General features: G+C 49.2%; 1 protein-coding gene across 1 annotated transcript in view; it reads right to left on the bottom strand.

Annotated features, from left to right (window-relative positions):
* The window catches only part of Disc1 (DISC1 scaffold protein), a 165,328-nt gene extending 151,648 nt beyond the window's left edge, over positions 1-13,680 (bottom strand). The window contains exon 1 of the mRNA XM_026778672.1: positions 13,597-13,680. Coding sequence (XP_026634473.1) covers positions 13,597-13,654 — 58 coding nt within the window. The 5' untranslated portion in view covers positions 13,655-13,680. The remainder of the gene's footprint in view (positions 1-13,596) is intronic.
* Positions 13,681-14,460: the final 780 nt, after the last annotated feature.

Below are 14,460 nucleotides of genomic sequence, written 5' to 3'. Positions count from 1 at the left end.
CATCCCTAGCAAATCGTCTTTCTAGGTCAAGAACATCAGTCATAATCTGACAGCCACACTAATAATGTGGGGTACGGGGAGGAAACTTCTGGAGAAGTGACCAGAGCAAGCTGAGCTAAGCAGGGTACGGTAGGAGCTGAGCCAGTGTGTTTCTCACCTGCCAGGTAGCATGGCCAAGACAGTTGGAGGCAGAAATCATGAGTTACTACACATATCATTACTGGAATCGACTTAAGTTCACATCTGTGGTCACAGGACCCTCACTCAGGGTGATGGTTAATCCTCAAATCAACTGGACTGGATTCATACCCGTTGAGATCCACCTTGAATGCCCACGAGAGTGCTTCCGGGTAGGACTGACTGCGGGATGGCAGCTCAACCTGAATGTGGGCAGCAGCAACTCATGAACCAGAGCCTGGGCTGACCAAAAGGGCAAAGAGGAGAAACCGAGCTGAGCATGGACATTCCCCCCTCTTCCTGATCGGCAGGAATGTGACCATGTGACCTCCCACTCCTGCAGCCACAGTTGAGAGCTGCTCCCACTACCTGGTCCTCCCCATCCTGACAGACTGTGCTCTATGGCTACGAGCCAAAATAAACCCTCCCTCCTTAAGCTGCCCCTTGTGAACCTGGCCACGGCCACGAGAAAAGTAACTACCACTGGGATGGGGAGCAGGAAAACTGGAGAGATGGTGAAGGGCCAGAGCGAGATTCTGCTCACTGTATACCAGGCCAGAAAAAGTTGTGCTTAAAACAGAGAACAGACCAGAGCAAGAAAGGCAGACAGACAGAAGAGCCCTGTATCTAGGGCAATGGGGTTAGACCATAGAGAAGGCAGGGCAGATTCAGCCAGCTTGAATTCTCCAGCCTTCGTCTCTAATAAAGAAAGTGATCCTTGGGTTGAAAGAGAGCATGGTAGCTCAGCTTAGGAGACACTGAAGCCCAAGAAGTAAAAAGATAGGGGTAGAAAACCCGTCACTTCAAAGAAGTCCATGTCCCCAAACAAGGCCATGTGGGGTAGACACCGAGCCGGGGAACTGGGAGAAGAGAAGTGTTCTCGCAGAGACAGTCGAGAGCTATCTAATGCTAGCCTTTCTGCAAAGTAAGCCTCAAAATGCTTAGTTAAAAACAAACCAGAGGAACAGGCCAGGCTGTGCCTGGGAGTAGCCCAAGGCTCCCAAGAGCTTGAAAGGCCAATGAAACACAGTAGGTGCAGCTGGCAGCCTACCACCTCAGACACCCTCCTGAGTGGGAGCCACCCAGGACAGCCTTTGACTGATGCAGAGTTAAAGCCAGCTGTAACTGGATCTGGGGACTTATTTCCCCTTGGCTGGCCAGGGAAGATGGAGTGCAGTCTTGCACCTGTGGCTCATGTCATCCTGGGCTGAGTGTAGTTTTCATGTCCACTGCACAGAGAGTCACAAGAGCAATACTGGGACAGCCTATCTTTTTTTGGTTTTTCTTGTTTGGATCTTGGTTTATTGATACAAATCTAAGGTCATTTCTCTTACATGTATATTTCTGCTCTTGATTAAGGTATTCTGTTTGTACAGATCATTTGAAAATGTAATGTATAAGCCGGGTGTTGGTGGCGCACGCCTTTAATCCCAGCACTCGGGAGGCAGAGGCAGGCGGATCTCTGTGAGTTCGAGACCAACCTGGTCTACAGAGTTAGTTCCAGGACAGGCTCCAAAGCTGCAGAGAAATCCTGTCTCGAAAAAAAAAAAAGAAAGAAAGAAAAAGAAAATGTAATGTATAATTGGGAAATATAGGTTAATAGATAGACAACTATAATAGTCAAGTGTGTAGTTATGTTAGGTTTTTTAGATAGAGATAAATATTCAGTTAGATAGGTATCCTTCAAATCTTTTGGAGACCTTCAGAGTATGGCATTTAAAATGTTTTAAGAACTTAGACTTTCATGACAATGAGACACATCTGCTCCTGGCAGCACCAATATACTTTAAGAGGAAGATGGGCATCAAAGAGGCTCCTTATGGAGTTGGTTAGCCATTTGGGCAAGAAACTGATCTGGCCTGGACTGTTTGCAGGACTCACAGAAATTGACTGTTGAACTTGCTTAAAGGTGAGATGGTCTTTCGGGGTTACTGCTTCATGAAAGTCTCTGCTACACATTCTGCAGGACACAGAAACAAGTTACTGACAAACTGCCAATACAATTGGAACTGTCTTTGTAACTTCCTGCTTCATGGAAAAGTCTGCTGGATACTATGATCCCGTAGGCTGAAGATGGATGTCCCAATGGTACAGAAGAACTTTGGGTGACTGTCCAGGCAGCAAGAAGTCTCTGTCAATTATAGAGTTTTGGAAGTTGCTTACAATGCACTTCCTCTTTACTTAGGTGATATTATATCCTTCTGGAATCTTTGATGGAGTTGAAGAATGGATAGTTATAATTATAGTTTTCTTTAGTTATGATAAAAGATAAAGTAGATATAAATATTGTAACTAATTCTTGCTTGATAACTGTTTTGTTATATGTAATTTTACTATGTTAAAGTTAAAACCTTCCTTTCCATTTAAACAGAAAAGGAGAGGTGATGTGGGATTCCCCTCTGTTTGCTGTTAATACCATTGGTTAATAAAGAAACTGACTTGGCCCGATAGGGTAGATACGTGGGGAAAACTAAACTGAATGCTGGGAGAAAGGAGGCAGAGTGAGAGAAAAGCCATGGAGCCCCACTGGAGACAGATGCCAGAACTTTACCCCATAAGCCACAGCCATGTGGCAATACACAGATTAATAGAAATGGATTAAATTAAGATGAGTTAGACAATAAGAAGCTAGAGCTAATGAGCCAAGCAGTGATTTAATTAATACAGTTTCTGTGTGATTATTTCAGGAGTCTGGGCAGCCGGGAAATGAGCAAGCAGCCTCCTACAACATTTTGCATGTGTATTGCAAATGAAAATATATGGGTCCAGGTAAACCTGCATGTTTGACCTGTGTCCATGCATGCACGTTCATATTACGTGTGGCTACACATGCATGTGTGTATTCATGCACATGAAAATTAGAGGTGCCCATGTATTCCTAGGTTGCGTTCAGCTTTATTTACTGAGACAGGTTATCTTGCTGAACCCCACTTTCACTCATCTGGCTAGCCAGCTAGGTCATCTGTCTCCTTCTCCCCAGGGCCGGGTTGCAAGTGTAATGAGATTAGGGCCTGAACTCTGAAATTCACCCTTGCGCATCAAGTGTGGTAAGTGCGTTGTCCACTGAACCATCTCCTCAGTCACACGCGGTGGTGTGTATCAATCCACCTCAAGGAAGCTGCTCTTAGGTGAAAGAGAAATGTGGCCACCATCTCCCATCCTAAGCAGCCCTGGAGTCTCCAGACTCCATGGGTTACAGACCTCCTAAGACAATGAGTGAGAATAACCCTATTCCTTCTCCTTGGAGCCAGTTGCCTGCCTTAGCTTCTGGGAATTTAACCGTCAGGGGTTCACACCTGTGAGCAAAGCATTCTGGGAGGGCACCAAGGATGGGCAGCCCCTTCCTGGACCTCTCTGCTTCTCTCAGTTCCCTCTGCAACATGCTGGGTGTTGCTAAAAGATGCTAAACCAAACAGCAAGGCTAACAACTGGCTGAAGGTATCTGGGCTGACACTGACTGTCAGGTTTCATTTGTGTGCTACGGAGAAGATTCTATGCGCTTTAATCGGATTAGCTCTAGAACTGGCCTTCGTACTCCAAGCATTCCATCTGTCTCTCCTTGTTAACCCAGTCTTGAAACCTTCCCCTGGGGAGACTGATGGAGTGCAGCTCTTTCTGTGTTCTTCCTTGCCGTACAGGGCACAAGTCACATGGCAGACATTTTACAAGACCCAAGCATGACTCGTTGTCTTGGGCTTTAGGAGGGCATGACAAGCTCAGGGATTATAGGCAGTGATGACCTTGCACTGAGCAAACACAATGTTTAATGCTGGTTCCAAAACCTAAGTCATATCTTGGTTTGCTTTGAAGAGACTGACATTCAGACAAGGGAAAGGAAGAGGAACGTTAGGTTTAACTCAGACCGTAAGTAAGATGAAACTGAAGGACTGGAAGATCAGTGCTCTAGTTTTTCTTGCTGTAATAAATCCCCTAACCAGAAGCAACCTAGGGGGAGAAAGGGCGTATTTCACGTTTCAGCTCACAGTCCATCACTGTGGACAGGAGCTCAATCAGACACTTGAAGCTGAAAGCATGGCGGAAGGTGGCTGCTTGCTAGGGGCTCACGGGCTCATGCTTAGCTGGTTTTCTTATAGAGCCCAGGCCGTCTGTCTAGGGAATGGTGCCTCCCACTGTAGGCTGGGCCCTCCTACATCAACTAATGATCGTGTCAGTCTTCGCCAGGCATGCCACGGGCCAGTCTGGGTTAGGCAGTCGCTCCATCGAGACTCCCTTCTGGGGTGACTCTGGACTGTGTCGAGAGGACAGTTAAAGTAGGACAAGCACAGAGCATCAGCGCAGGCAAAGCATGGCAGGAGCCTGCAGCAGCTGGGCACATTGCATCCACAGCCAGGAAGCTGAGCAAGGTGCATTCTGGTGACGCTCAGCTCGATTCTATCTGAGCCATCTGGGTCCCCAGCCCATGGGTAGGGTGAGTCTTCCCACAATTTCAGAACCTAGAAGATGCCTAGAGGCTGTCTCTTCTCTTCGGTCATTCTAGATGCCACCAGGTCACCACCCAGTATTGGACATCCCTAAATCAGCCTCTGGAGCCCTGGAGACTCTCAGAAGCTAGCCGGGGCGGGCAGTCAGATGGCAGAAGTGCACATGTAATGACCCAGCTGGGACCACAGCAAGCTCCCCAGCACACCCTCCAGAAGGCTCCCCAGCACACCCTCTGGAAGGCTCCCCAGCACACCCTCTGGAAGTATCCCCAGCACACCCTGCAGAAGGCTCCCCAGCACACCCTCCAAAAGGCTCCCCAAACACACCCTCCAGAAGGCTAGGCCAGCTGAACTATCAACCTCACCTTCCCCGTGTTGACACACCACTGCTGCTACTTAGGGAGCACTGGTCAAACCCCAAAAGCTGCCCCTCAGGAGGGGGTGTCCCTGGGCTGAGGAATTAGAAAGCCAGCTGCTGGGACCACTTACCCCATCATGTGGGACCTTACGGGCACAGTCTCACACTGCAGGCCACCTGTCCTGTGTGACCGTTGCTCTATATTGTCTCCTGCCATCCCCATTCCAGGAAGCAAGCATGCCACGCTCAGCACAAGACTGAGGAAGAGAATCAAATGGCTCGTCCCCACCCACGCAGCGAGGGAGTGATGGGGCTGGAGGAGACTTGGAATCCAGACATCCCTCCTTAGTAGTCTGACTGAGTGCCTACTATGAAGCCGGCTTTGTGCAAAGGTCATGGCCATCCCTAGAAGCACAAGCAAGCTAGGGTTCTTTCACCGCTAGGAGAACTTGGACAGAAAGTCCCCTGGACGCCTGAAACGCCACTGTTCTGTCTGGTTGCTTGTGTGCTAGCTGCTGCCTTCTGGGGAGGAGGAAGCACTGGATCTAAGGGACAATGACCTTGCGTAGCTGCTCTGAAGCTGGCATTTCCTGTGGGTTTTCTGTGGCTGAGACAAAAAGCCCTTTAACTACAGCCCCTGTGGGGTTCCAGGAAGCAAGCTGGCCTTCTCTGCACTGAGGGGCCTTTGACAATGTGGAAGGAACACACTGAGCATGGGCCAAGTAGACTGTCCTGTCACCAATGTGACAGAAGTGTTAACAGTTCACATGCAGTGGTTCCAAAAACGCATAGAGCCGGCAGAATTCTACAGGAAGGCAAAGGCAGACGGCTCCGTCCCAGGGCTGGGCTGGGAGCATTTAGTGATGGTTTTATTAAGTACCTTCAAAGTGTGCTTGTTTTCATCTTATAGCCTAGACTCAAAAAAACTCTTGACAAGCTGATAGGCCTTCTTTAGAGTCAGGGCGCCCTCTGTAGGTATGAAGTTGTACCTGCAAGAATGTTCTGCCATAAGAAGCCAATTATCAGAGTCACAAGAAGAAACCAAACACCATATCTTAGTAGAGGGCTTTATACAGACTCCATTGCATAGAGATGAAAGTTATTCAAAGTCCAAATCAAAGTTAAACACAGGAAAACTCCAAAGACCTTCTCGTTCTGGGAGGTTTTTCATGCGGCCAGCGCAGACTGTACCTCACAGATTGTGCAGGTATGTGTGACCATCTATCCCCACAGCAACCTGCGCCATCAGCACCTGCAACGGTGACTTGAAAAGCCGAGATGGCATGCCACTAGCTGTTTGGTCAAAATTGAGACCCCCAACCCTCTAACACTCCTGTATACAAAGAATCTGGAATGTAATATTAAGTTGGGAGCGTCACCCCAGCCCCTGGCCTGGGAGTTGCATTGGTCTGGACTCCAACTCCCAATCTGCAAGTGCTGACCCCTCCCTGGGAAAAAGTCAGGACCACTCCCACAGGGTATTTAGGCGGCCACCCAGAGAAGTAACACGTGGTTTTTGCATGTGCTCTCCCTCTGTCTCCCCCAACCATGCTCCCGGCCACCTGAGAGAGTAGCATTCATTAAATGTGGGCAATTTTGATTTGGTCTAATCTGGTTTGACTGGAGTTCTTTGCACCGGCAGAGAGGCTCAGTTAGAAAATATTCTTATCACGTATCTACAATAGAAACCTTCCCCTTAACCACACCAATGGGCAGTCATGTCCGTCGGTTTATACACTAAAAGGCACAGTGTCAGGACTAGCAGGGCTTTAGGCTGCAAAATTGAACATCCAAGGACTTGGATGGTGGTTGAGTAGCATGTGCCTTCAGCATGACCTCTGTACTCTCTGTGATTCAGGAACTTTGATATTTTGTGATAAATAATCCCTTGATGGGATATGGGACGGGGTGCTAGATGCTGGCAGTTCAAGAGCTAGCTTGGGGTGCTCTGTCTCCTTCCTGTGCCCCACTGTCCCCATACTTCCCCCAGTAAAATCACAATAATGTGCTTTTTCTCTTTGGCAACCCACAGCTCCTTTAGACATTGTTGCCACTTTGATTGATCCCAGCACTCAGAGGGCAGAGGCAGGTGGAGCTCTGTGAGTTTGAAGCCAGCCTGGTCTACAGAGTGAGTTCCAGGACAGCCAGGAATACACAGAGAAACTCTCTCTCAGAAAACAAAACTGACAACACTAACAACAAAAAGGAACCTACATCTTGCCCTCCAGGAGTGGCACATGCCTTTAATCTCAGCACTTAAGAGGCAAAGCAAGCAGACTTCTGTGAGTTCAAGGCCAGCCCTGTCTACAAAGCAAGTTCAGGGCAACCAGGGTTGCACAGTGAGATCCTGTACAAAAATAAAAAAAATAGTCAAAGTCCTTCTGGTTTCTTTCTTGGTTAGCTTGTTTGCAGTGCTGACAGGACCTAAGATTCCATGTGCACTGGATAAATGCTCTGCCACCAAGCTTTGCCCCCATGCCGCTCTATGCCAATGCCCACTTTCCTCTTTTGTAGAATAAGGAGCCAGGGTCACTGATCTCCACTGTCACAGCCCTCGATGTTTGGACATCTGAGGAATCCCCAGAGATGGCAGCCCCTCCCTTCAGGAGTGCACACTCTCACCTGCATCTTCCTGAGTTCAAACCCACCTAAGGAAAGAGCATTTCCACCGCAGGCAGATGCTGCGGCTGGACAGGTGGACAAGAACAAGGCTATGTGGCTTGGACACGAACTTGAACTGGACACAGAATAGACGATGTAGGGTGTGGCACTTTTGCTGGACCCCACAGCAACAGTTAGTAATACACCTGAGGTCACTACCGCGTACTTGGCCTGTTTGAGGGCAACGATTTAAAGTCAACCTGACTTGCCTTTTCCCATGTCATCAACTTTTACAGCCTAAGCTAATGCATGGCTATAATCATAAGTTGTGTATTCTTCCATGCCCATGACCCGGGTAATGCCTGTGTATCATTTGCTGGAAACAGCAAATACAGAAGTTGAAAGCAATCTTCTAAAACGAATATCCATTTATGGATATTGATTGACAAGCAATGATGCTTGTAGTACTGTTTGTTGTCTGGGTCAGTTGGAATCAGTTGGAGCCAGTGACTTAATCCTTGTAAAAACTGTTAAAGATTTCTGTAAAGCACCCCATTCCCTCCCTATGTGATGCTTTCTGTGCTGTTCAGAAGATACAGAGCAAAGCCCTTTGTTAGGGACAGACATCCTGCGAGAAAAGTGGGGGCGGGGGACGGACACACAACACAGATTCACAAGACAGCCTCCAGACAGGCACAGATCCAGACTCATAAAACAAAGGACAAAGCTACAGGAAACATGAAGTAAAGAACTTAAATCTGGCCTCCCTCTCAGCTAAATGACTCCAAGAGGAAGTGCTTTTCTTTCTTTCCTTAATGCAATGTTGATGCATTATTGGTGACTCAAAGTTATTCATTAATGCATTTAAAGATTTATGTATTTATTGTATGTGTGAGTGCTCTATATGCATGTACACCTTTATGCCAGAAGAGGGCATCAGATCCCACTATAGATGGCTGTGAGCCACCATGTGGTTGCTGGGAATCGAATTCAGGACCTATGGAAGAACTGCCAGTGTCTTAACTGCTGAGCCATCTCTCCAGCCCCCATTAATGCATTTAATGCATGCAGTAGAGCTGTTGCTTTTCCCCTAATCGGGTCTCCAGATACACAGTGCTTAAGGTAGGGTACAGTGGGGCACACCTAGACCACTCAGTATGTTACAGTCACTCAGGTGACTGGGTCAGGAAGATCTTGAATTCAAGAGCAACCTGGTTTACATACAAAGATGGACACACACACACACACACACACACACACACACACACACACACACGCTTATCCACAGTTGTACTTGTTAAACGGGGACATCAAAGTCTTACCTATCAGGATGTATGCAGAGATGTGAATGCAAATGTTCACGCATGTGTGTGCAGGAACAAGCAGATGACAACAGGTGACATTCACTTCACGCTCCACCTCCTGTTTTGAGAAACAGAGTCTCCCACAGAACAGGGAGCTAGCTCACTGGTTCAGCTAGGTTGCCTGACCAGCAAGCACCTGGGATCCTCAGGTCTCTGCCTCCCAGGTGTGAGAATTGCAGGGATAAGCCCCCACACCTAGGGGGAATCAAACAAGGGCTATATTGCAAGTACAGTGAGCACTTTACCAAGTGAGTTATGTCCCAAATTAATAACTCAAAACTCCATCCAGCAGTGAACTGGAGAATTCCATTTACTGCTCTCAGTGACCAGCAGGACCAGAGGGGTCCTGCTGACTGGGGGAAGCCCTATCCATTTCCTGAGTTCTGACAAAGGCAAGTCACCAAAGGAGAGGGCAGGGAGAGAAAGGGAAACTCTTGTAAGCCCCGACCACCTCCCAAAACCATATGCCAATATTTCATCCATTGGCAGCCCAGTCCTCTTCCCTCCCCTCTTCTGCTTAGTGTGAAAAGTTGCATCCCACAAAGAGGGAGCCCTGACTCTGGGAGAGAGTGGATTCGGAATGGCTACAGCATGTGGATTCAAAAGGACTCGTAGAGGCTGTCCAGAAGCCATTTGAGGGACTGTCCCAAACAGCACATGACTCTCCAGAGCTGAAAGATGCTAAGGGACAATGACCAACATAGGTGGCCCTGCTGTGCCATGAGAGGACCACACCCAACCCAGAGTGGCTGCCCAAGGCGTGTGCATAGTGTGGACAGTCAGGGTGGCATGAAAACAACACATATAACATCGATGTTGTTGAAGATGATGATGATGGTTATCATTATAATTATCATTATAAAAGAACAAGTCTAATTCTTACTTCTTGTCTAGAGGTTCTAACTAAGATACCACCCATTCTTCCTCTTACTCTCAGATACTGACATGGTTAGTCCTTTGTTTGTTTGTTTGTTTTTTTCTCTGTGTAGCCCTGACTGTCCCAGAGGTACTCTATAGACCAGGCTGGCCTTAAACTCAGAGAGCCACCTTTTCACTTCCTTCTGCCTCCCAAGTGCTGGAATTAGTGTGTGTGCTACCACCACCTAGTTGTCTGTAGTTCAACAAATGTCAATGTTATCATTATCTTTTTGCTCCAAAGGTCAAAGTTGAAACCACAATAAAATCCTGACCTCCACAACTGAATCTCTAATAGCACTGCTATCAAAACGCAAAAAATGTCTTCAGGGACTGGAGAGATGGCTCAGCAGTTAAGAGTATGTGCTGATCTTCCAGAGGACCTGAATTCAGTTCCCAGCACCCGTATCAAGCGGCTTTCAACACCCTGTAACTCACAGCTCCATGGGATCTGGTACCTTCTTCCAGTCTCCTTGGACATATGCACACATGCATGCACATACACACAAAAGGAATTAATCTGTGTTATTTTTAATGAAGACCTTTCTTTTTCGAGAAAAGGTTTCTCTGTGTAACTGCTCTGGCTCTCCTGAAACTTGCTTCATTGACCAGGCTGGCCTTGAATTCACAGAGATCCACCTGCCTTTGCCTCCCGAGTGCTGGGATTAAAGACGTGGGCCACTACCGCCCGGCTAATAAAGACATTTTAGGGGCTGGAGAGATGGCTCAGTGGTTAAGAGCATTGCTTGCTCTTCCAAAGGTCTTGAGTTCAATTCCTGGCAACCACATGGTGGCTCACAACCATCTGGAATGAGGTCTGGTGCCCTCTTCTGGCCTGCAGACATACACACAGACAGAATATTGTATACATAACAAAAAAAAAAGACATTTTAATGAGCACTAAAAGTTGGCTCTTTTTCTACCCAAATTCTTCATGTTTGAGCAGTGAGCAAGTATCACTTTCTTCATTTAATGAAAGTAGTAATACTGAGCACCCCGTCTTTGAAATAGGTGTGAGCTGATGTGCACAGCAGAGAACACAACAGGGGTTGAGGCCCCAGGCTGTCTGTTCTGGTGAGACTCCATGGTCTTAATGTGAGGTGGGCTTTACCAGTGTGCCAACTTCTGTGCTTCCTACAAAAAACTACTTCATTTCGGAAATGGAGGAACTGGGAATTCATTTCGGAGCAGAGCCCCAGCCTCGGCTCTCCTCTCCGAAACCCCTCATCTCATCTCATCTCAGGTAGCCTCGAGCTCTCTGCAGCCATGTCCACCTCACGGGCCACCCTCCTGCCTCGCAAGTTCAAATGTTAAAAATAAAGCATTTCAAATCTCACTTTGAGATTTGAGCTAAGATCTCGCTATACAGTCTTTCAAAGTTTAAAATGCCTTTTTATTTGAGAAATTTTCGTAATTTGTAGTTCTTCTGCAAAAAGGCACCACGAAATAGGACCTTATAAAATACAAACAGAATCGGTGTGTTTCAAATGTCTTTCTGCGATTTACCCTTTTATAGGACCTACAATTATGAAAGATGTAGGCTAGAGGTATGATTGAATGTAGAGTGCTTGCCTAGCATGAAAAAAGCCCTGAGTTTAATCCCTAGTACGGCACGTAGGTAGGTAGGTAGGTAGGTAGGTAGGTAGGTAGGTAGGTAGGTGAGCAGACAGATGATAGGTAGATAGACATACAGACACACAGATCGATGATAAAGATAGATGTAAAGATAAAAGTAGAGAGATGACACATTATTACCTCTGACCTGACATAGGTCAGCTCTGAACCTCACTTCTACCTGATACCTCCCCTTCATCCAGTGACTAGAGACACCGCACCTGGGTTCTGAGACTCCGTCCCTGTTTACCAACCTGGCCAATGGGCAGGACAGCCACAGACTCTGCTGTGTGGAAAGGACCATGAGGACTGCAGCACCAGCCCCACACAGGTTCGGGGAGGACTCCATCCAAGGGCAGGAGCAAGTGCCTGGCCCATGCAGTCCCTGCAAACGCGGTGCCTGGCATGTGCACAAATTCCAGACGCTCTGCTTCGTAGACCCTAAGGCAACACTCCGGATGCAAAAGGCAACCCAAGTGTTTTCTTTTTTTTTTCTTTTGTAAACAAAAGAGAAAATTGAGGATTGGAGTGGCAACTCAGAAAGCAGGCTTTTGTCCAGGGCTGTTTTGCTGTGGGCAGAGTCCTGGCTGAACCTTAGCAGTCTCGCGCCAAACATCTTTTAAAATACCCTGTTCTCGCCGGGCGATGGTGGCGCACGCCTTTAATCCCAGCACTCGGGAGGCAGAGGCAAGCGGATCTCTGTGAGTTCGAGACCAGCCTGGTCTACAGAGCTAGTTCCAGGACAGGCTCCAAAGCCACAGAGAAACCCTGTCTCGAAAAACCAAAAAAAAAAAAAAAAACCAAAAAAATACCCTGTTCTCAGATGCTAACCACTTCACACGGGCATCCTTTATCGCCCCTGCTAGTTTAGGTCTTACGTGGTCAAAACAATGATTAAGCCCCAGTGTGTAATGGAACACACCTGTAATCCCAGCACTTGGGAGGCCAAGGCTGGAGAATACCAAGTTAGAGGCCAGCCTGGGGTTCGCAGTGAACTTAAGGCTAGCCTAGGCAACTAAGAGACTTTTGAGAGCTTGCTGTGTATCTCGGACACTGGGCCAAAGGCTCCGTGTCTTTACCCTTTAACAACCCTACTGAGTAGGTAGGGAAATTAGTTCCAAGTTACAGATTGGGAAACTGAGTCATGCGTCTAGGACGGGGCATGCAGGAGGCTTTTACCCCCACACCCCACCGCCAATTCCGTGTTTTCCAACTCCCATTTGCAAAAATGTCTTCACACAACCTGGTTATGGAGACTGGGAGGCAGGAGGTTAGTGTTCCTTTCACAGATGAGGAAACCGGGGCTCCAGGAGCTAAAAGAAGCACCTAAGTCCCTGGCCTACCTCCTTCAGCACTGCCCGCCCAAACTGCAGAGCTCCAGTCTCAAGCAGGGCTCTGTGCTTGGTTTTTGTTCTGTTCTGATTTTGGTTTTGAGATAGTGTCTCATTACGTAGCCCAGGCTGTCCTAAAAAATCTCGGCAACCCTCTTGTCTCAGTCTCCCAAGTGCTGGTATTAAAGGCGTGTGCTGCCACCCGCTCCTTTTCTCAGCTTTCTGACAGTGGGTTGCTGAGGTCTCTTCGTTGCTGAAAAGCGGCCACCCACTTAACTTAATGTCACCACAGGATTTTGGTAGGTGGCCCAGACTGATAGAGGAAATGGAGTGGGTCCGTTCAGCCTGCGCTGCCCTGCGCGTCACAATCCACAATCGGAAGTGGGCGGCGAGCAGCCCCCGGGAGGTGCGAGCTGCAGTTCTCCACACTTCTCCCAACCTCGCCCTGTATCCCCGCAGGATCTGCGCCGATCACCCAAGGCTAATGAGTCCCAAGACCGATCCATAGTCGGGCGCACCCCACGCCTGCCGGGCCACCCCGACACGCGCGGGGCAGGAGCGACCGCGCGCCCTCGGTTGACTGTGCTCTGGGTCGTCCGGGTCACAGCGCTAGGACGTGCTAGAACGCAAACTGCAGTGGCCCCTGGAGACGGACCGCCCAAAGCCCTGCACGCCCGTTCCTTGCCTCGATTTCCCTCCCCTGCATCAGGACGCGTAGGACCAGAGTTGTAACCCGAGCCACGCCCGAATTTCGGCAGGCCGCGTTCCCCCCCTTCGTGTCTCCCGGGCCCTACCTGCGCCGCCGAGGCTCCGGCCGGGGACAGAAGCGCCCCAAGGACCCCCGCCCTGCATCGTGCCGCCTGCTGCGCCCGTGACTGCGGCACTAGCGGCCGCGGGAGGCGGTGGCAAACGGGCAGGGGGCCGAGCCGGTGGGGAGGCTCCTTCCTCCTTGCCAGCACCGCCGCTTCCTCTCCAGCCTCGGCCCCTTGAACGCCCGCACGCGCGCGCCGCCCCTCGCGGCTCCCAGACCGCAGGGCTCAGAAAGTTTTGCTTTTCACTTGCGAGAAACCAAGAGGGGGAAGTGCGATGGGGCAGGGTGTCCTGGGACGGAAGGACTGGGCGCTTTCCCTGACACTGGGAGTGCGAGAAAGGATAAAGGAGAAGGCAGAGACTCCTTCCTACTCCTAGTGACAGATGACTGGGGTCGGGGGAGCAGCTGTTCAAAAATGACTTGTGACTCCATTACTGAAAATCTCTGGCAGCGCTGGGCTGGCCCGAAAGCACAGGCCTTGGCCCTTGCCAAGCTCAAGGCTGCTGGCTCACCTCCTCCATCGCTTGCCTTTGGCTCATTCAGCAAAGCACCTGCTACAGGACAGTGGGTACAGGAAGTGCCAGTCAGGGGCCAGGCCCTTCATGACCACGCTTCTGGACCCGGAGGCAAAAATAAACCTACAAAACCGAACTCTGTGAAGTAGTCAGCCCAAAGCCAAAGGCCTGGAGCCCTAGGTGTGGGTGAAGCCTGAGGCAGGAGTGGGACGCTGTGAAGAAGCATGGGAGAGTTCCTGCAGCAAGGGAGGGACCTGTGACAGCTAGAAGAGGGACAAGACGCTGGTGCTGGCTATGCTGCCTGTCATCGGGGGCCTTCCGAGACGGCCCAG

The sequence above is a fragment of the Microtus ochrogaster genome, chromosome 4 (genome assembly GCF_000317375.1).
Source record: "Microtus ochrogaster isolate Prairie Vole_2 chromosome 4, MicOch1.0, whole genome shotgun sequence".
NCBI classification, from domain to species: domain Eukaryota; kingdom Metazoa; phylum Chordata; class Mammalia; order Rodentia; family Cricetidae; genus Microtus; species Microtus ochrogaster.
The sequence above is the reverse complement of the archived record's forward strand: the minus strand, read 5'-3'. Positions and strand labels throughout refer to the sequence as shown.